This window comes from Berghia stephanieae, chromosome 1, assembly GCF_034508935.2.
Source record: "Berghia stephanieae isolate SIO BIC M18660-M18661 chromosome 1, UCSD_Bste_1.3, whole genome shotgun sequence".
Classification (NCBI taxonomy): Eukaryota; Metazoa; Mollusca; class Gastropoda; order Nudibranchia; family Aeolidiidae; genus Berghia; species Berghia stephanieae.
The window spans coordinates 78,856,743-78,877,973 of NC_088360.1; the positions used below are offsets into that span (position 1 = coordinate 78,856,743).

General features: G+C 34.7%; 1 protein-coding gene across 1 annotated transcript in view; it reads right to left on the reverse strand.

Annotated features, from left to right (window-relative positions):
- Window positions 1-10,346: 10,346 nt before the first annotated feature.
- Window positions 10,347-21,231, reverse strand: part of LOC144958191 (DDB1- and CUL4-associated factor 15-like) — a 28,298-nt gene continuing 17,413 nt past the window's right edge. Inside the window, exons 10-15 of the mRNA XM_078889983.1 lie at window positions 21,073-21,192; window positions 19,893-19,975; window positions 16,641-16,699; window positions 16,303-16,363; window positions 14,317-14,432; window positions 10,347-13,921 (exon numbers count right to left, since the gene is read on the reverse strand). Coding sequence (XP_078746109.1) covers window positions 13,866-13,921; window positions 14,317-14,432; window positions 16,303-16,363; window positions 16,641-16,699; window positions 19,893-19,975; window positions 21,073-21,192 — 495 coding nt within the window. The 3' untranslated portion in view covers window positions 10,347-13,865. The remainder of the gene's footprint in view (window positions 13,922-14,316; window positions 14,433-16,302; window positions 16,364-16,640; window positions 16,700-19,892; window positions 19,976-21,072; window positions 21,193-21,231) is intronic.

Here is a 21,231-nt window from a genome sequence, read left to right on the forward strand (position 1 = left end):
CATATTTCTATATACATCAAAGAGAAAGTGTTATAGCCTGTGTATAGCTAGACATAAATATAAAATTTCGTAAATTTTTATTCACTAGTTTTGAAGATATTGGATATTTTGTGATTGTACTGTTGACAGAGCAGTTATTCCCCTTGGTGGATTAGAGAAAGGTTTATAGCAAAATGAAAGCAGTTTATTGTAATATGACAGGAGAAATTTGGTACTTAAGGATCATTTTTTAATTACATCAGCCCAAGGAGAGATGGGGAGGGGGGGGGGGGGGGGTCACATCTAGTCTGACTCTGGTTTGGGGGGGGGGGGGGGGGGGTCCGGTAAGCATGATGCTCACTCACTTTTTTAGGGGAGGGTCCAGGTAATTACTGAAATCAGCTTTTCAGTGTCAGCTTTGCTGATATAACTATTTAAAAAATAAGGGTTTGCAGTTCTTGTCATAGAAAAATATTATAATGCGAATTATTAGATTCACCATTGGTACTTATGAAAGGAAAAAAGTAACACTAAACTGCAGATGTCTATAATGTACCCTATCATTCAATTTGTCTTTTCTGCGAGAACAAAGTTGTGTTGACATAAAATATGAAAATTCTGCTTTGTATTCCACTGTTTTCATTCATGTGTCCCTTCCCATATATTCTTCTATAGTTTCGGTAGTTTCGGTTTCAGGTTAGACTTTGTTTGTTTATTGGCCTTTTTAGGGCGCTAGCACCTCAAATAGGTTATATCAATATCAGTGCCCAAATGTAGGTTTAGTCAGAGAGACCAAAATAGTATATCCTCTTCAACACCCAAAAGAAAACAACATGCTTCAATTATTTTTTTAAACCTCTGACTAATGAGGGTTAGTCTTTGTGCTTGCCTATTGCCTGTTTTCATATTATAACTGATAAAAGCTGACATCATAAAGTACGTCCATAAGTAAGTCCATAAAGCCTGCTACATGTATTAAGATAACACCAACTAAGATGAAAAGCATCATATTGTTGGTTTTCTATGATAGAATGCTTAATAGATGGGAAAATGTGAAAGATGCTGATATCTATAGTATACCCTATCATCTGATTTGTCGTTCTATGAGAACAAAGTTGTGTTGACATGAAAATTCTGCTTTGTGTTTCACTGTTTACATTCATGTGTCCCTTTCCATATGTTTCCTTTTCCGTGTGCCTGCCCTTAGACATGACCTAAGATAAGAACTCTTTCTGTATGCCTGACCCAAAATTAAATAATTCATCATTGATTAGTTGTCTTAGTAGACTAGCCAGCTCTTTTTATAAAATTTGATTTCAAAATGACTACCGAGTACAGTAATCCTCCCCATTGTTAGAGTGTCGATTGTTACTAACCTTTTTCTTTCTTTTTTTAAATTTCAGAATGAAATAATATGACAAAATAAATTGACATTATAAGCTCACATCAATATATTAACTCATCAACTTGATTGTGTAACGGCTTCCGAAGAGCCTGTTTCTTTGAAAAAAGATAGACATAAGCTACCAAAGACAGTGAAGAAAACCTGTGTTATTCATTATCCCAATTTAGCAAATCACGGTTTCTTAAAAACTTTTCCAGAGGAGGCATGGGAAAATGTTCAAAAAGTTAAGATAATTCGACTTGAGAGTGATGACATCAATGTAAGATGTGCACACATCTGTGACAATCTTCCAGATCACCCATGCCAAGAACATGACTTCCATCATCCTTGTTTGAAAAGTTTCACTAGCCTGAAATATGGCTTGAAAAGAAGAGAAAACTGGAATCCGACAGTAATGAAGATAATAGTCTTAAAAGAAGATGTGTTGAATCAATGACAGGACCTTGTTTTCCAGATGAATGTATCATTTGTCAGCGAAAAGAGAAATATGTAAACAGAAGAAAAGATAAGCTTGCAAAGTGTCAAACAGAGTCTTCAAAATCGTCCATATGTGAAGCTGCCCATTTCAGAGGAAATAGCCGCTTGATAGGGTTGACAGAAAATTATTGTCTGATATCACCTGAAGCAAAGTACCATGAAAGCTGCAGGAAGAAATTTACTCAAAAAGATGCTCGTCATAGTAAAATAAGTTCCAACAAAACGAAAACATTGAAAATTACAGCCCAAAGAAATATGTTTGGCCAGTTGCTCATGTTAAGCCAGTGTCATAACATTGATCTTCGTAAAGTGATGTGCTATCCACTAAGCCCAGTTCCGGGGCTTTAGCAACAAGTGATGGATCTTTCTTGAAGACAAACAAAGCTACACTTATGAATAGAATGGAGAAATATGAAATTGCTGACTCAAGAAGGAATTTCCTGAAGAGCATCTACATTGTTGATGGCAATGCAGTTCTCCAAGCATTGGTTTCATTACCAGAAACATTTGGTGAACTGGCTCTGAAACTGTTCAGCACACTCCCAAAGTCTACAGACCTTCATTTCATTACAGACAGATACCTCGAGGATTCAATAAAAGCAACAGAAAGATCTCGAAGGAGTGATTCTTCAAATAACACTTTTCTTATTGGAGGACCGTTAACAAAAGTGCCAAGCGACTGGAAGTTATTTCTATCAAGTGGGGAGAATAAAATAAACCTAATGAAACTAATTTTACAAGAATGGGAGTCAGACAAATATGCATCAAAACTCCAAGGCAGAAACATTTTCTTTGCGATCGAAAACACATGTGTACAGCTGAGCAGTGAGGATGGAATAACCACAGACTCTACAGCAATGCCTGAGCTGGATTGCAGTCACGAAGAAGCTGACACCAAAATTATTGTTCACTGTACATATGCAGTTCAACATTCAAGGAAGGAAGAAATTGTAGTAAGATCACCAGATACAGAAGTCTTTTTGTTGCTTTTGGCATTTGCAAAGAAAATTGAAGTCCTTTACTTTTTGACACAGGTTCAGGGGAAAACGAGAAGGCTTCTCAACATCACAAACCTTTCTAGCCAGAAATTTGTGACGCTATGTTGGGATTTCACAGTTTCACAGGTTGTGAGACTACCAGCTGCTTTGCTGGAAAAGGAAAAGTACGTCCATTTGCCCTATTGACAAAACACCAAGATTTCACACACTTATTTTCTGAATTGGGAAATCAAGAAGTGCTACATCAAGATGTTTTATCAAAGCTTGAAAAGTTTGTGTGTCTAATGTATGGGGACAGCAGAGCAAATGACGTCAACAAACTAAGAGCTGATACGGTGAGAAAAAGATTCACCCCTGGAGATGACAGACCCCTCTCCCACTGTAAAGGCATTGATTTGTCCCAGCTCCCTCCCTGTAAGAAAGGTCTACAGATGCATAGCAAAAGAGCAAACTTTCAAGCAATGGTTTGGAAGCAAGCAGCATCAAACTTCCCTGAAATTCCAAAACCCGAGGAAAACGTTTGGAAAAGGACAGCTTCTGGTAGTCTGGTGATCGACTGGTTTGGAGATGATGACATTATACCAAAAGAACTAGTTAACATTATTGTTGATGAACAGCAACCTAAAGATGACATTGAGGAAGAGGATGGTGAAGAGGAATGGTCTTCTGAATCAGAGGATGATTTTTTAGACTGTGACCAATGGGTGGATGATGAACTGTTATGAAAAATGAGTATGTTCCATACCTCTCAAACCATAACAGAATATATATATAATATATATATATATAATATATAATATATTTATATAATATATATATATATATATATATATATATATATATAATAATATTATATAATGTGTGAATTTGGTGAGTGTGTGTGTCATAATTATAGTATAAATGTATTTCAAGGACACCTATTCTCAGTAGTTCACATTCTCATCCTAAAATGCTATAATATGTATTTCGAGAAAATGATGTTTTTGTTTATTAATTTTCTATTTGTCATTAGTAAAGATAGTTTGTATGTATTTCAAAATGACCCTCAAATCATCAGTTTCAAACATAATATTTAGTTATATTAAATTAGACATGTTTTAAAATACAAAAATGCATTTTATGAATTTTTTGAAATTTTTGCACCGAATGACCTTTCAGGGGCAATAACTCTGTAAAGATGACACTATTTTTTTGGCAGCCGGCCATAAACGGATAGCTTAGATGTTATACTAACTAGAAAAATTGGCCTCGTAAAATCCCCAGGGGGGGGGGGGGGGGGGGGGGGAGTGGGGGTCCCGGTAGCCCTAAGACTATGAAGGAATTGTTGTAAACCCAGGGTCAATTAAGGCAAACTTCATGAGAAATAGTTTTGAAAAGGAATGGATTGCTTGGTCACTCAAATCTATCAGAAATTACTTTACTATAGGCAAATGATCTATCTCGAGGGGAGTAAAGCATCGTTCCTGTCAGTGTCAAATAGACTCTTAAAACAAAAAAAATCTATAGTTCTCTGATCCCAGGTGAGTGAAGGACTACCAAAATAAAATTCCAAATTTCATACCCCATTAGTTGTTGAACTATTAACGGGATTGTCATTCTACTCGGGACCAATATGAATCTGTCAATCATTTTGTTTGTATAGGTTTTAAGGTGCTTGATACACTTTAAGACATTCCTCCATCAACAATAAAAATAAAGATGATGGGAATGTGAAAAAAAAAATAGATCTATTAAGGTTGAGATGCATGCAAAAGCACCCAAGAAATAATACATGATGTTTGATAAAAAAAAGTGTAGGATTATGAATCGAAGTACCTTGTCAATGGATTAACGCACTGGAACAAATAAGGTATCAAATGATAAAAAATAACAATATGTATTGAATTGTAAGCTTAAATTTATTAGATGAAGACAGATACTGTGAGCATTTTGGGTTTCCCCTTTATCAACAAAACATGAAGAATATTCATTTTATTCATCATGTTTTGTTGACAAAGGGGAAACCGAATCATCCACAGTATGTCTTCATCTAATAAATTGACACAGAGACGCCAACTTTAAATTTGGGTCACAGGAATTTCAGACACCAATCGGGAATTTCAATGCTGAAAGAAGAATTTCCGCACACAAGAAAAGGGAATTGGGAATGGTATTTGGCATTGTGTTTGTTTTATGTTTGTTTTAAAGGATTTCACGGCGCTTGCAACACATTTATGTTATATCAGCACCAGTAAAAAGGAAGAAAATGGGATAGTCAAATTCTAGAATTAAAATTAAAACACCCAAGAAAAAAAAGTAAGACAAAGGGGAACTGGGAATAAATAGGGAGACAGATGTAGATTCGAAGAGCATACCATCAATGTACTTGGATTGAGATCACTTATAAGTCTCATCCGGACACAAGCACAAGATCCAACAAAGAGGAATACACTCAAATGCTTACATTATACAATCGAAATAACAAATATAATAATACATAACCGAGAGATGATTCACAAAGAAAAAAATGTCATCTCACAGCACTGAAAAGCGTGCTGAAACTGAACATTTAGCAAAAAGCCCCGGTTTCTGTGAACTAGCTTGAACGACGGTACTGCCTGCTGATTGCAAGAGATAAAGCTGTCACTGGGTAATTAATTACTGCTGCAGGTGATTGAGTAAGGAAAATTATGCAGGAAAATGCATAAATTATTCTGTGACTAAGTTTTCAAATTATGAGTCAGTTTTTCTTCAATTTACATTAAAGATCCATCTTTCTTCTTTTAAACTGCTTTCAAATTACGAAATTTCATCCAGAAATAAATTATTACTGTATGAAATAAAAAGGCACCTAAAATTTAGTATTTTACTAAAAGTACATTGAATAAAATACTAATTCTATTTAAAATGTCACCGTACAGAAATGATTTTTTTACGTTATGTCATAGTTAACATGTTCTATTTTATCATAGTGAAAACAATTGCCAGTTAAGCAACGGTTATTGAGTTATGGTCATTTGAAGTGAAATCAGCTAAAATCCTTTAAAGTGAAAGAAAGTTATGTTACTGACAAAGTTAATAATTTGAATTATGTCTTTATATTATTTTCTGTAATCTGTATCAGTCTTTAAAGACCATAAATATTCTAAACCCAATATTAATTACAGGTTTTCTATCATTTAAAGGACACCAACAATTATTTCTTAATCTCAAGTAATATCTGATCAAACAATACCAGCTATCAAATCCTGCTCTTTGGACAAAAGAATTTTTTAAAAACCAACTTTACTGTAGCGCCGCGCTGAGGACCGGTCCTTAGACCGGTCCCACGGTCTTTTAGCTGTGAACCGAGGATCGGTCCGATAGTGGAAGACCGGCGGCGGTCCTCACTTCTTATCACCTTTCAACGGTCTCGCGCCATACTACCTCCCCAGCGATTCGTTGGCTCGGTTGCCTATCTTCCACCAATCACCACCCATCCCACTTAATTAATCACACCCACCCCCCTTTGCCATACACTAAATGACACAGACGACCATAGAGGCAGACGACCACCTCCCTCCACTCCGCAAACCGCCCTTTCGTGTGTGAGATGGGGGGAACAGTAGGCACACGCCTTGGACGATTCCATTATACGGGGTAAATTTCAAAATTTACTACACCATAATGATCGCAATGACAATGATCTATGATGAAGGCATGACCCCTCTTCTCTAATGGGTTATTGTTTGAAATGCATGTGACTACTAAAGATGTTTGTGTTTGTGTGTGTGTGTCGAACCTAGCAAGTAGCAAGTCCGATTTTTTGTTTTCTTTTGTCCATCTCTTGTCACCACTCCTTTCTATCGCATTGTTGTCATTTAAAATAATACAATAATATTAAAATTTCGTTTGGTGTTTTAACTAATCAAATAATATGAGTTTCATTAGTTTCTTCCTTCCAAAAAACCCAGTTATAACGTCTGTATTTTAAAAAAGTCCAATAGAATATTTGGGGACCCCGATAGCTCAGTTGATAGAGCACTCTCTTTGTACGCAAAGGGCCAGAGATCGATCCCGGGTGCAGTCGAGTTTTTTCTGAGTCCCTGTCTACTCAGCAGTGAATGGGTAGCTGGGTTTGTTAGATCTGGCGAAAAGTCACCATGGACACCACTTATTACTTATTAACTTATTACCGCATCCACCCCCTCTTATTATAACTTCACGTCTCTCTCTTACTCTTCAATGCTCGCTGCCCTCTAATGTGTGTGTGTGTGGGGAGAGAGGGGGGGGGGGTAGGAGTTTCTTGTGTGTATCAACGCCACGAACAACTCGATCAACGCCTTGGGCGATGCCATTATCTCCGTTAATGGGGATAAATTTCAAATTTTATTAAATTATCGAAGTAACAATGAAGTACGGTGAGCAAATAAAGAAGGCATCACCCCTCTTCTCTAATTAGGTTACAATTTGAAATGAGTGTGACTACTCCGTGTGTTTTACTCCTGTAGACCACGGTTTTCATCGTGTAGCGTTTAACGGTTCAAGAATGAATGATCCCACGGTCTCAAAGGTCAAAACGGTTCGAACTTCCGACAGTCTCTCAGGAATGTTCAATGTCGAAAAGGACCGGTCCTTGCGGTTTTCATTTCCCAGGGACCGTAGGACCGTGGTACTTAAGCTTGCCAAGGACCGCCCCGCACTACTTTACTGCATCCGTGATAAATATTGGTACTTATATTTGTAAGTTTAATACTCTGTCTTTATCCAAGTTAATAATAGTCGAATTCCTCATAGACATTTCCACTTGTCCTGTTAACATGTTTCTATACTCTATGCATTACCATTGATGTGGAGATTATTTCTGACCCAAGCCCTCAAAACCCTGCACCACTGATAAACTAGTGTCCAATCCAAAGGGTAACTAGTGATGTGATTTCTACCATTATATTACAAAAACAAGGATAAACTCCGCCTCATGGACCTAGTGGCTCTTACTGACTACTATTTTTCTATGTAAATCGAAAAGAAACTCAAATCTCTTGGGTAATATATGGAAAGAATGTCAAATGTAAAATGCTTTTCAAAAGACAAGCATCGCATCATAATGACCGAAAGTAATACGAGGGATGATTTTAAAAAGGAAGTAAAAGATTAAATTCAAAATTAGTGTTTATTATACTAGGTGGATTATGCAATAGACTCTAGAAACCATGCATCAGTAACATTGTTTATTCATAGCTAAATAAACATTGAATTTTCATTACAGCCGAAACTACAATATCTGACGACATTGCTGGTCGAAAGCATAATTAAGTCAGTCATGCCACTATACTTTGCACTGTGTTGAGTATTAAAAAGCAACTCTCTTCTCAAACTATTTTGGATTCAATTATTAACTATTGATATGAGATAACACTACACTCTGCTATACTTAGTCTACTTGCACTGGTAGGTTCATGAAGAATGGATATTAATATTATTCAACTTTACAAGCATGTAACTTGGCTTTGGTGACTTAACTGTTCAAGAAATTAATTGTACTACAATCTGCATTCTTTTGTATTTCTTTTACGCAAAAAATATATTTGGTGTAAGGTGACATTATTCAAATACTTCACTTAACAAAACCTAACCTTTTATGGTCTTCTTACAATTTTTATATCTAAATTTGTCTATGGTTTAACGATCAATGGTGCAAATGATTGTCATTAGTTTGGTATCATAATAAATGTTGATTTCATCTCATTTTGTTCACACCTAAAACAATTATTTAATACAACATAATCTTAAAGCATGCGTGATTAAAGACACCGATAAAATTGGCATATCGTTGAAAAAAAATGGTCAGTCAAAAGTGCTCGTAGGGTAGCACAATGAGGTCAGTCAGGGGTCAGATATTCGTTGAGGGCAGAAATTTAATGACTTTTGGATTTTCAGCTAAATGTTCATTCATTCAGGGCCGTAATCTCCCAAAACAATAACTAAGCATTCGACTGTTTCCCTCCCAGCCAAGGCCAGGACAAAACCAAGTAATCTTATTCCAAGACATAGACAGAAAGCAATTGGAAAACAGATATAAGGGGATAGAAGACAGAACAAGTACCTCCCTGCCCACTATGGAAGATCGGGAACCCCACCCAGTTGGCATTGTGTTTACATGTTGTATAGTTCTAAATAGATAACTGTTTAGAACAATATTATGATATATAAACAATGCCAGATACAATCTCAAAGTTTCCATATTTCAAAAGAAGTAAAGCTCCAAAACATAATGGTACGGTAGTGATTGTAGTACTGGTGAAAGTGAAGATGACGTGGTGTTGGTGGTTGTAGTAGTAGTGGTAGTGATGATGATAATGATGTGATATTGTTGTTGTAGTACTAGTGGTACTGATGATGTGGTGGTGATTGTAGTTGTAGTAGTGGCAGTGATGATGATGTGGTGGTGGTGATTGTAGTAGTAGTGATGATGATGATTTGGTGGTGATGGTTGTAGTAGTACTGGTAATGATGATGATATAGTGGTGATGGTGGTTGAAGTGGTGGTGGTAGTGGTTGTAGTAGTAGTGGTCGCGATGGTGATGTGGTGGTTGTAGTAGTAGAGGACGTGATGATAATGTGGTTGTGGTGGTTGTAGTAGTAGTGGTAGTGATGATGTGGTGGTGGTGGTGGTTGTTGTAGTAGTGATAGTGGTGATGATGTGGCGTGGTAGTTGTAGTAGTAGAAGTAGTGATGATGTTGAGGTGGTGGTGAAGCTTGCAGTAATAGTGGTAGTGATGATGATGATGTGGTGATTGTAGTAAAAATGGTAGTGATGATGATGTAGTGGTGGTGGTTGTAGTAGTAGTGCTGTGATGATGATGTGGTGGTGGTAGTTGTAGTGGTTGTAGTAGTGATAGTGATGATAATGCGGTGGTAGTTGCAGTAGTAGTGGTAGTGATGATGTGGTGATGGTGGTGGTTGTAGCAGTAGTGGTCATGATGATGATTTGATGGTGGTGGTTGTAGTTAGTAGTGGTAGTGATGATGATGTGGTGGTGATGTTTCCAGTAGTAGTGGTAGTGATGATGATGTGGTGGTGGTGGTGGTTGTAGTACTAGAGGTAGTGATCAGAGACGCCAACTTTAAATTTGGCTCACAGGAGTTTCAGACTCCACTCGTAGGAATTTCAATGCCGAAAGAGGAATTTCCGCACACAAGAAAAAGGAATTGGAATGGTATTTAGCATTGTGTTTTACATATTGTATAGTTCTAAATAGATAACCAATTAGAATTATAATATGATATATAAACACATTTCCTTATTTCAAATGAAGTAAAGCGCCAAAACCTAATGGTAGAGATTGTAGTACTGGTGGTAGTGAGGATGATGTGGTGTTGGTGGTTGTAGTAATAGTAGTAGTGATGATGAAGATGTGATAGTGGTTGTAGTACAAATGGTGGTGATGATGATGTGGTGGTGGTTGTAGTATTGGTGGTAATGATTATGATGTGATGGTAATGGTGGTTGTAGTAGTGGTAACGATATTTTTGTTGTAGTGGTGGTTGTAGTAGTAGTGGTAGTTGCAGTGCTGATGGTGTGGAGGTTGTTGTAGTAGTAGTGGTAGTGATGATGTGGTGGTGGTGTAGGTTGTAGTAGTGGTAATGATGATGTGGTGGTGGTTGGTTGTAGTAGTGGTGGTAGTGATGATGATGGTGGTTGAAGTACAAATGATAGTGATGATGATGTGGTGGTGGTTGTCGTATTGGTGGTAATGATGATGATGTGGTGGTAATGGTGGTTGTAGTAGTGGTAACGATATTTTTGTTGTAGTGGTGGTTGTAGTAGTAGTGGTAGTTGCAGTGCTGATGGTGTGGTGGTGGTGGTTGTAGTAGTAGTGGTAGTGATGATGTGGTGGTGGTGGTGGTTGTAGTAGTAGTGGTAATGATGATGTGGTGGTGATGGTTGTAGTAGTAGTGGTAGTGATGATGATTGTGGTAGTAGTGGTAGTGATGATGTGGTGGTGGTGGTGGTAGTAGTAGTGGTAATGATGATGTGGTGGTGGTGATTGTAGTAGTAGTAGTGGTAGTGATGATGTGGTGGTGGTGGTGGTTGTAGTAGTAGTGGTAATGATGATGTGGTGGTGGTAGTTGTAGTAGTAGTGGTAGTGATGAAGTGGTGGTGGTGGATGTAGTAGTAGTGGTAATGATGATGTGGTGTAGGTGGTTGTAGTAGTAGTGGTAGTGATTGTATTAGTAGTGGTAGTGATGATGATGTGGTGGTGATTGTAGTAGTAGAGGTCGTGATGATGAAGTGGAATTGTGGTTGTAGTGGTAGTGATGACGATGTGGTTGTGGTGGTTGTAGTAGTAGTTGTAGTGATGATCATGTGGCGGTGGTGGTGTAGTAGTAATGGTAAAGATAATGTGGTGTCGTGGTTGTAGTAGTAGTGGTAGTGATGATGATGTGGTAGTAGTGGTTGTAGTAGTAGTGGTAGTGATGATGATGTGGTGGTGGTGGTTGTAATATTGATGGTAGTTGTGGTAGTGGTGGTGGTGGTTGTAGTAGTAGTTGTGGTACTGATGATGGTGTGGTGGTGGTGGTGGTAGTAGTAGTAGTGTTAGTGAAGATGATGTGGTGGTGGTTGCAGTAGTAGTGGCAGTGATGATGTGGTTGTAATACTAGTGGCAGTGATGATGATATGATGGTTGGAGGGGGAGGGGGGGAGGGGTTACCCTTGGAACAATTTGACTTCACTGGGATCTGATGGAAGTTGCCCTTAACCCTGATTTATTTTGCTCCAGACCTGATTTTTCCGGTGAAACCGGAGTTTTGGCATCTCTGAATTGACGCTTAATATTCAACACTTATCGTTATTTTTTTCCTTTGCGCTTCAAGTAGCACCAGTTTCATCAACTGATAGGAATATATTAAAAGTTTTGTTCTTAGCCTATTTCAGTCATGTTTTCAGGAAACAACCCTAACAGTCAAGGTAAAATCCTAACAATTAAAGTACTCCCTTTTTGTTTTACTAAGATCCCATTTATTGTTTTTAAATACTGTAAAAGAAATGTGTATAAAAGTGGGTCTTGCATTTGGGTATCGGTATCAAAAGGTATCCATTTCATAGCACAATTCCGCAACATAAATTGAATCCAAATAAAACAAAAAATAGACAGAAAGTAACCCTGTTTGAAGGGCAATGTCTGTTGACTGCTATCTTTGAAGAAACAGCCTTGCCAAATCAATCGAAAGCAAATATTATTCAGTACTGTTTTTGTTTTTATGTTTTTAAGGGTTTTGCGGCGCTTGCAACACATTAAGGTCATATCAGCGCCATTAAAAAGGAAGAAAATGGGATAGTAAAAAGTTCTAGAATTACAATTAAAGCATCCAAGAATACGGTAGACAAAGAGGAAATGGTTCAAATAGGCAACAGATGTAGATTCCAAGAGTACACTATAAGTGTACTTAGTTTGAGATCACCTATAAGTCTCATCCCGACACAGGCACAGGTCCCCACTAAGAGGAATACACTCAAATGTTTACAAATCATATATAATACATAAACAAAACATAACACAGTGCATAACAGAGAGATGATTTAAAATTAAAAAAAAAAAATATCATCTCCCAAAACTAACTATACATTTGACTATTTCCGATATATTCCCTCCTAGCCATGGCCAGGACAAAACCAAGTAATCTCATTCCGAGACAAAGACAGTAAGCATGTTGGAAAACAGACATAGGGGGAAAGAAAACCCAGTATGTACCTCCCTGCCCACTATGGGAGGTCAGGAACCCCACCCAGTTATTCAGTACTAATTTGAAACCAAATTCATCAAGTCAGCAACAAGAAAACTATCTATAGTCAATGGCTTACATCATCCAAGAGATATTCCTTGCAAAAGTTAACTCGAAAAATCAAACAAAATTTTTAAATCACAAAAATAACTGTCAAGGTATCACAAATGAAAAGGGCCATTCCTGAAGAAAAGAACGGGCGATGATATGTTAAATGTCCTCTAATCTGTTGAAAACAAACCCAAACAATTGAATAGACAGGAGGCAGTCCACACAAGATTAGGAAAGGCTTTTAAATTAACCCCATAAGTTGAGCCTGAAAAAAAAATTAGCAAGAGTTGAAATGATTGCTTGGTTTAAAGAAAAATTTAAGGTTGATTCCAACTGGATTTACCATGTATGGTTTTCCGATGAAATTCGTTTTAGTTGAATAGCCATATCAACAGAAGGTCGAATATCTATTGGGGTACCAATAACCAGATTTAGTGAGCAAGTTCCTATTCAGTGTGCCAGGAACAGCATTTTGAATATTGAGCCATTTTTTAAAAAGATAAATAATCTCGATCCAGGACAGAAAGCAATATGGAAATAGAAAACATAGCAGGAGTGGACTTGCCAACCCACTGTAAGAGACAATGCTTATTCAACAGAAAACCATTGTACAGAGTACCTCAAAGAAACCAGAAACTGAGTTGGCTAAATATTTCAAGCAAAATAAAAAGAAAAGCAAAGAAGCTGCAAATGCAGAAAAATCTGCAAAATTCTCATCCCTATACTATCCTATATATCTGTTGTTAAATTTATTTTTCAACAGACTGTGTTTATCCTAGATGAATAAAACGCATTTCGTTAAAACATTTCATCCTATATTCTCAATTCATCATTAAACCATGTCGTCAGGTCAAAAGATAAGAAATGTTGATAAAAATTTATAAGACAATCAGTTCAATTTCTTAAAAGAGCTTTAAAATGAATTAATAAAATTGTATAAATTGCGACAAGTATTTAAGTATTTCAGCAAGTATGTTACATTCAAACATAGTTTTAGTTTCTGTTTTGTTTTGATTTTTGAAGGGGGGGTTGACTAAAAACACTTTTTTCAATTTGTGTATATCTACAAAATATGAAGAAATACAAAATAGCTATTTTCAATCAACCTCAAATTCCTTAATTTTCAATCCTTTGTTAAACAATGAACTTCACATTAATGTTCTTTTTCACCAACTGACATCATAATCATAAATCCACTTTTTTTTTTCTTCATAAAAGTATATGAATAAACTGATGAGGTGCTGAAAACCTTGTAAGAGATCTCCCTGCAAAATAAAAAAAGAATATGTCAATACTTTTTAATTCCATATGGGATTGAGGAAGAAAAATAAATAAATGTAGATGTATTCATAACATAAAAATTAGCAAACGAGAGATAAGACATGATCTTTATGATCCCATTGAAGGAAACTTGTTTTGCTTAACAATAGGTGCACAAACTAAGTATAAACAAAGCAATACATATACTATTCTTTCATGATATCACCATTTTAAAAGTGTTAAAGAAAAGTAGATGCCAATCAAACACTAATTTTCAGCTCGAGACTCTCAAAACACTATAACAATGAAACAACGACATCTTTGTTGAGTTTCATATAAATTGCAACATTTAAAAATGTTTGTACAATTTCATTTTAAAAAATAAATAGAAGCCTCTTACCATTCATAACAGAGACATTAGTCAAAGCATACACACTGCTGTATTTAGATGGAGGAACAGCAACTTTTCTCCTTAACATGACACATTCTTTGCTACCTGGAGAGTTCCAATCTCGACTAAGGAAAACAAAAAAGGATTTTTAATTTCAAAATATACCAATATGGTTCTCTTTTATAACATTTTCCCCATTTTGAGCATTATCACATAGAAAGATTTTTCACTAGAGACTTAAGCCGAGGTAAGGTATGTATAAAATTAATTTTAATTTAAGACAAATGACTAGGCTTTTCCTTAATTCTGAATGGATTTATGAGAAATAAATAGTCTGAGGAGGATGTGGGCTGATAAAATCAATTCTCTATTTCTCTTTCAGATATCCCTTCTTTGACAACGTCTCTGTATAAACATATTTATAAATAAACCAACATTTGTTCTATGATCTAAATGGCACAGCATGGTTCACATTAAAATGATGTAAACATGGCACAATTTTAATAATTAAATTTAAATAATAATAATAATAATAATAATAATAATAATAATAATAATAATAATAATAATAATAATAATAATAATAATGATAATAATAATTATAATAATAATGTACTTTATTCATCCAAAAAGGAATTTGTTTGTACAGATGTATAAAATAACAGCAACGATACAGGCATAAACCTAATAATACAGTAAAAAAATATGGTAAAGTAAAACTAAGTAATAGGTATAGTATAATATTTATTGTAAAAAGTGAGAACAATTGCATAGTATAAATTACAATGGCCGTACAGATTAAATAATTGCAAAGATGCAGATGTCTAATATAAGTAAATCAATTTAATAAAAAGCTAAGTAGTAGATATAGTATAGTAATATTGTTAATTAAATGAGAAAAATTACATCGTATAAATTACATGGCACATATAGATTATATAATTGTAAAGATGTAGTAAGTAATTATATAAATTGATGTTAAAAATTGTAGGTAGGGAGTAATTTTAAAGAACATTCAAAGTTAAAACAGACATAGACCAAAATTTATTAATTATTTTCCTTATTAAAAAGTCTGCAACTATAGGGTAAAAGGATCTGAGGTATCTTTCACTTTTTGCTCGACTTGACAACAATCACGTCACTTCTGTTCGACTTGGTGATGTGATGATTAAGAGAATGAATGGGATTGTCTAAAATATTTCCAATTTTCCTTAAACAACATTCTGTATATAAATCATTAAAAGACATGGACCCTTTGGTATGTTTGTTAGCTCTTTTAATAGTTCTGTCAAAGTTAGCTTTTGCTGAGTTAAGGCAGAACTATTAAAAGATCTAACAATTTAACATAAAAACCATGGAGAACTATGATTGATATTTACAATTTCACAGCTAATTATTGTATCAAAATGAACATTCTTATTTCTTGTTAAAATCTTATTTATTATATGATGATTTTATAAAACTTTATAATATTGCTTTATACCTTTTCCCAAATTTTTTTTTTTTTTTTTTTTAACATTGTAAATTATTTGGAAAGTCTTTAATTCCATGAACCTTAAGATGCAACAAAAACAAAAATTTAAATAAAATTTCCAGGTTCTCACTGCAAGCCATTGGATTTGATGTACCAAGAAAAGTGAGCCTTCTTCACTTCGATTATCAAATTAATTGATATATCACAGTCTTTTTTCATTTGATTCAGTTTCCCTCTACAACAAATTTAATAAGCAGATTAGGGAGGAATGCATGTCTTTTAAATTGCTCTGGATTTCACCATCCTTCATTGTAGAGAGATATTTGAAATGTTTCCCAATAATAGGGGGAAGGGAAAGGAAGGCCATGATTAAGCTCAAGTGTGATTAATATTTAAAACAAGGACAAAGTCTGCTTTATTTAACCTTCAGTCTCAATACATCAAATTGCCATTAAAAATGTGACATAAATTGCTTTATTAAGACAGGACAATGATAAATCAATGTCAACAGTTGTACTTACCCCCTGAGTATTTTCTCATCCACTTCAGTCAAAGGTTCAATGAACAAAGTGGTATATAGTCCTATGAAAGGAAATGTTTACAAAATCAAGTGGGTTAAAAAGCTTTTGTCATGCAAATGAAAAATAAAACTACATACATCAATGTTATTGAGACAATGCATTTATATTTCAGAATATATTCAATTTCATTGTAAAAATCTTTTATCTTGCAAAAAAATTAATTTTTTAAAAAATAGTGTCTCGAGGAGAAAACAAAACAAAAATTATATATCAAGCGCAAATAGCAAATGATATCAAACCATTATAAAAAAAAATTTTTTAATGAAAAATCTTCTTACCAGTGCATAAGTTGAAAGAAAACGTGAATCGTGTTTCATACAGCTTGACTGTAATTCGACTGAAATAAAAATCCAATGGATAAATAGAATGAATTTCAAAGCTTAGTAGTTATCATTAAATATTTATGGAACTTCGTGCATTTATCAAGCCTGCAAATGGCTGGTGAAAAAATTGTCGGAACTTTTTGAACACGCAAAAATAGACCAACAGGACAAAATATGGATTAACAAATACAACACAGATATGACACGTCAATTGACTTGTCAAATCATGTCATTTTTTCCACCAACTCATTTATAATAAAATAAGCAGGTCCTTATGTTATGGTCCAAAAAAAAAAAAAATTATTTGAGAGAGTACACAGCTTTCTGGTCCCAGGTTCTGAGTTAGTTGTAAAATGAAAGGAAGAGAACAATTCCTATTTTTATGAAGGATATGTAGTACTTGACACGAGAAGCTGCTTAATCTTCACTCCTGTTTGTGTTCAATTTTTAAGTTGATATTTTAGATTAATTCTTATAAAAGAAGAAGAAGAAGAAGAAGAAGAAGAAGAAGAAGAAGAAGAAGAAGAAGAAGAAGAAGAAGAAGAAGAAGAAGAAGAAGAAGAAGAAGAAGAAGAAGAAGAAGAAGAAGAAGAAGAAGAAGAAGAAGAGAAGAAAGAAGAAGAAGAAGAAGAAGAAGAAGAAGAAGAAGAAGAAGAAGAAGAAGAAGAAGAAGAAGAAGAAGAAGAAGAAGAAGAAGAAGAAGAAGAAGAAGAAGAAGAAGAAGAAGAACAACAACAACAAGAACAAGAAGAAGAAGAAGATGTGCGGTCGTGTGTGAAGGAAGAAAAAGAGAAATTTTTTAACAATCACGGCCGTGAGGAAAGAAAGCTTCCGCTGAGAGCAGTCAATCACCTTTCGAAGAAAAATATTTATTTCGGATTCATAACTCTGGTTGACATTCAACCGAATACAAAGAAAGCGTAGGAATGGAGATTGTCAACCGGAAAGATGTGTGTGTGTGTCAGTAGCAAAATAGAAATGGCCCAGTCCAACACACGTTGTGTGTGTTAGTTGATTACTGACTACGCGAAACAGTGAGGAATCAGCAACTGACAGTACTTGTGGGAAGCATAGTAGGCAGTAGGTTGGTGCCATGTCTGCGGAGTGTACAGGTGGTGATAATTGACAGGATGGAATGATAATTAGCTGACTAGTTTCTTTTATTTTTATTGAGTCGGCGCTAGATTTGGAATAAAAACTTATTTTTACGAGTCACGAAAAAAAAATTTTATTTTCTATTTTGCTACAGATTTTATTTTTACTTTTAATTAATTTTTTAAAAATGTCAGTACTTAACAGAATTTATTGAGCGTACTTTCGGAAATCCGACAATTGTTAGAAGATTTACAGGCCTGATTTATGTAATGAGATTAATATTTTATCAGGTCTAAATTTCATATACATACATTAAAAATCAGTTAAACCAAAAACGTCTAAACCGAAAAGATTGCAAAACTGAAAAGAAATCAAAATGTCATCATTTTTTCCTCTTTGTTTCTCTTACCCAATTATCGACAAGCCAAAAACCACTATGTTCAAACTATCTTTAAATCAAAAATAAATTGTTGAATAACCAAATTAAAAAAAAACACTAACAAATTCCTGTTAACTGTTGCCCAATGCGCTCTCTTGTATCCATTCAACACCCCTCACACACCTCCACTGAAACCCTTTCCATTTCGCCACCAATCCCCCACCCCTGCCCACACCAATCCATATTGCTTATTTGTCTCTGTCGCTTGTCTTGTTATCCATATTGATTTAAGCTTTATTTGTAATGTCAAAACCTGGCGTTTATCTGTTTTCCATTTCTTTTCCCATTGATTCAAAATATCAACATCTTCCTGCAAAATACTGTTATTGTTTTCAGTGTGTCTATACAAGGAACATTTATCTGAAATGGCTTTAGCCTTTCTCCTGGCACCAAATGTTTATCGTGCGATTAATGTGAATTAGAAAAAGAATAGTTACACTACTGTTCTCCAGGGCACTCCTGATTTTAATGGCGTTTGTGAGGCTATGTGGTCTTGCGGTATGACACTTGCTTTCAGATCGGATGGTCCTGGATTCGAGCCCCACTCTGATTGGTGCATAGTTGAGTCCTTGGAAAAGGCTCTTTACTCATATTTTCTCACCATACTCAGGTATAAAATGAGTACCTGGATGTTAACAATATTATTTCTGTCGGGTAAAAAATGTAATATTGCCAAACAGGCATCATGTCTCGTCCTACATAATACATATTGCTGTTGGCCAGGAATCCTTTATAAAGTGCTTTGAGCATATTTAGTGGATATTGCATTATATAAAAGCTGAAGTTGTTTTGTTGTTTGTTTTTTTTTTTTGGGGGGGGGGTTATAATTCATTTGACTCTGTTCCATTTGGCTGTATCAAACAAAAAACAGGAGGTGTTGAGCAAGCCAGGGGATTATTCCAAGCAACAAATGGTACATTTACTTTCAACTTCATCACTTCATACAGCATTAATTAGTGGATTTCCTGGATAGATCACCATTTATTATTGCCATGTTTTTCTCCCATTTGTGTATTGGCTTAAGCACGTTTTGACAAAATTAAAAATTCATTAAATATAATTTATGATCCTAAATAAGTTATCTAGCCATGAGGTTACAGCATTTCAGTCTCACCCATTTGACACCTCTTGAGCAAGATGTTACAAAAAAGAAAAGAAAAAAGAATTGCGTGCTCTTTCTCTGGTAAAAACGTTTTTCTCTTCTTTACCTTTTAAAATTGTTTTTTTTTTTTAGTCTCATTATCTTATTTGCTTTTGTCTTTTTTTCTTGACTTTTGGTTTGTTCATTTCTTTATTTTATATTTCAATAAAATAACTATCTGCGCTGAATGTTTAATTATAACAACCAACAGTATATCTATCCCACTTCTACTTTTATTGAATTCACTGGTACCGGCATGTTATAAAGTCCACTGACAGTTTAATTATAACAACCAACAGTATATGTATCCCCACATCTACTTTGATTGAATTCACTGGTACCGGCATGTTATAAAGTCAGTCCATTCTTTATAGTTACAGACAATGTCATTGTTTGAGTTTGAGGCACAATACACAACCTCTTGACAGAGAGTGGGTATTGACACGATATTCCCTGAACATAGGTGTTCTTTTGTCACATAGCAACAGCATAAATTGACCTTTTCCCCTGCTTATAACTTAATTCTTTTCACCTGAATTTCACTCTTTCTAACGTATCCTTTGCTTGGATCAGTGCATACACAATACCATATACAGACTGACTACTTGAACAGACCTGAGAAAAAATGAGAGTTTTATTCATTTTTGTTTGTCTCTATTATATATATATATATATATATATATATATATATATATATATATATATATATATATATATATATATTATATATATATATATATATATATATATATATATATATATCATTATCACACCATCAATGACTTTAGATAAAACTATCTCAAACTTCATGACAAAGACAATTTATATAATAACATTTCATATTTTATAAATCATAGTCAAGTCAACAATTTGGCATGCTGGTGCGAATAGCTACTTTATAAGTTTTCATCATAATATGTGTAGCATTAGTTTTAGATTTTTTCAAGCATCTTACCAATAATATAAAAAATGTTTTATCTATTTGCTCTAGGAGTTTTACATAACTTTGGATAATTGTAATATATTCATATTTTACATGACCATAATTTTTGCTGGATACTGACAATGATAATTTATTCACCAGATATTATGCTTTATTGAGAGAGAATCTTTAAATGTCTTAAGAACTGGTTTATGGCCTTCCCAGATTTAAGACCCTGATTTGATGATACAGAGATTCCAGCATCTCCTAATCTGATTAGCCTTCCCTTGTTTATCCTATCCTGTCTGAGGTTCGAAGAGGGGAAGTAAGTTTGGGAGTAAAGGATAGATTACCACCATGACTCAGTAAGTGGTTTTTTTTATTTTTTTATTTTTACAATGACTGCAATACATACCAGGAACAGTTAAAAGGAATAAAATAGGATAGTCAAAAAATTCTCGATTGAGGATTCCAAGAGCACACAATCAATGTTTTTAGTTTGAGACCATCTAAAAGTCTCATCCAGATATAATCACAGGATCCTGCAAAGAGGAATACACTCAAAGGCTTACAAATCATAATAAAAGACAAAAACATATAACAGTACATAATACAGAGATGCTTTACAAGGAAAAAAATATAATCTCCCACAAAACTATATAATTTGACAATTTCCCTCTCAGCCAAGAACTCCGACTAGGGCAAGAACAAAACCAATTAACATCATTCCAAGCCAAAGACAGAAAGCAAGTTGGAAAACAAAAACACAAATGAAAAGCAACTGACTTACATTCAAGATTTGGAGATCATAGTTACAAAATGCTACATAGCGCTGTCCCCAATAAGCATCATGTCTGATGGCATCCACCATATAATGCTCAATGTCAAAGGTCATTTGTAGCACCGTTATCTATAAATTGAACCAAAAAAAAACAAAAAAAAAACATAA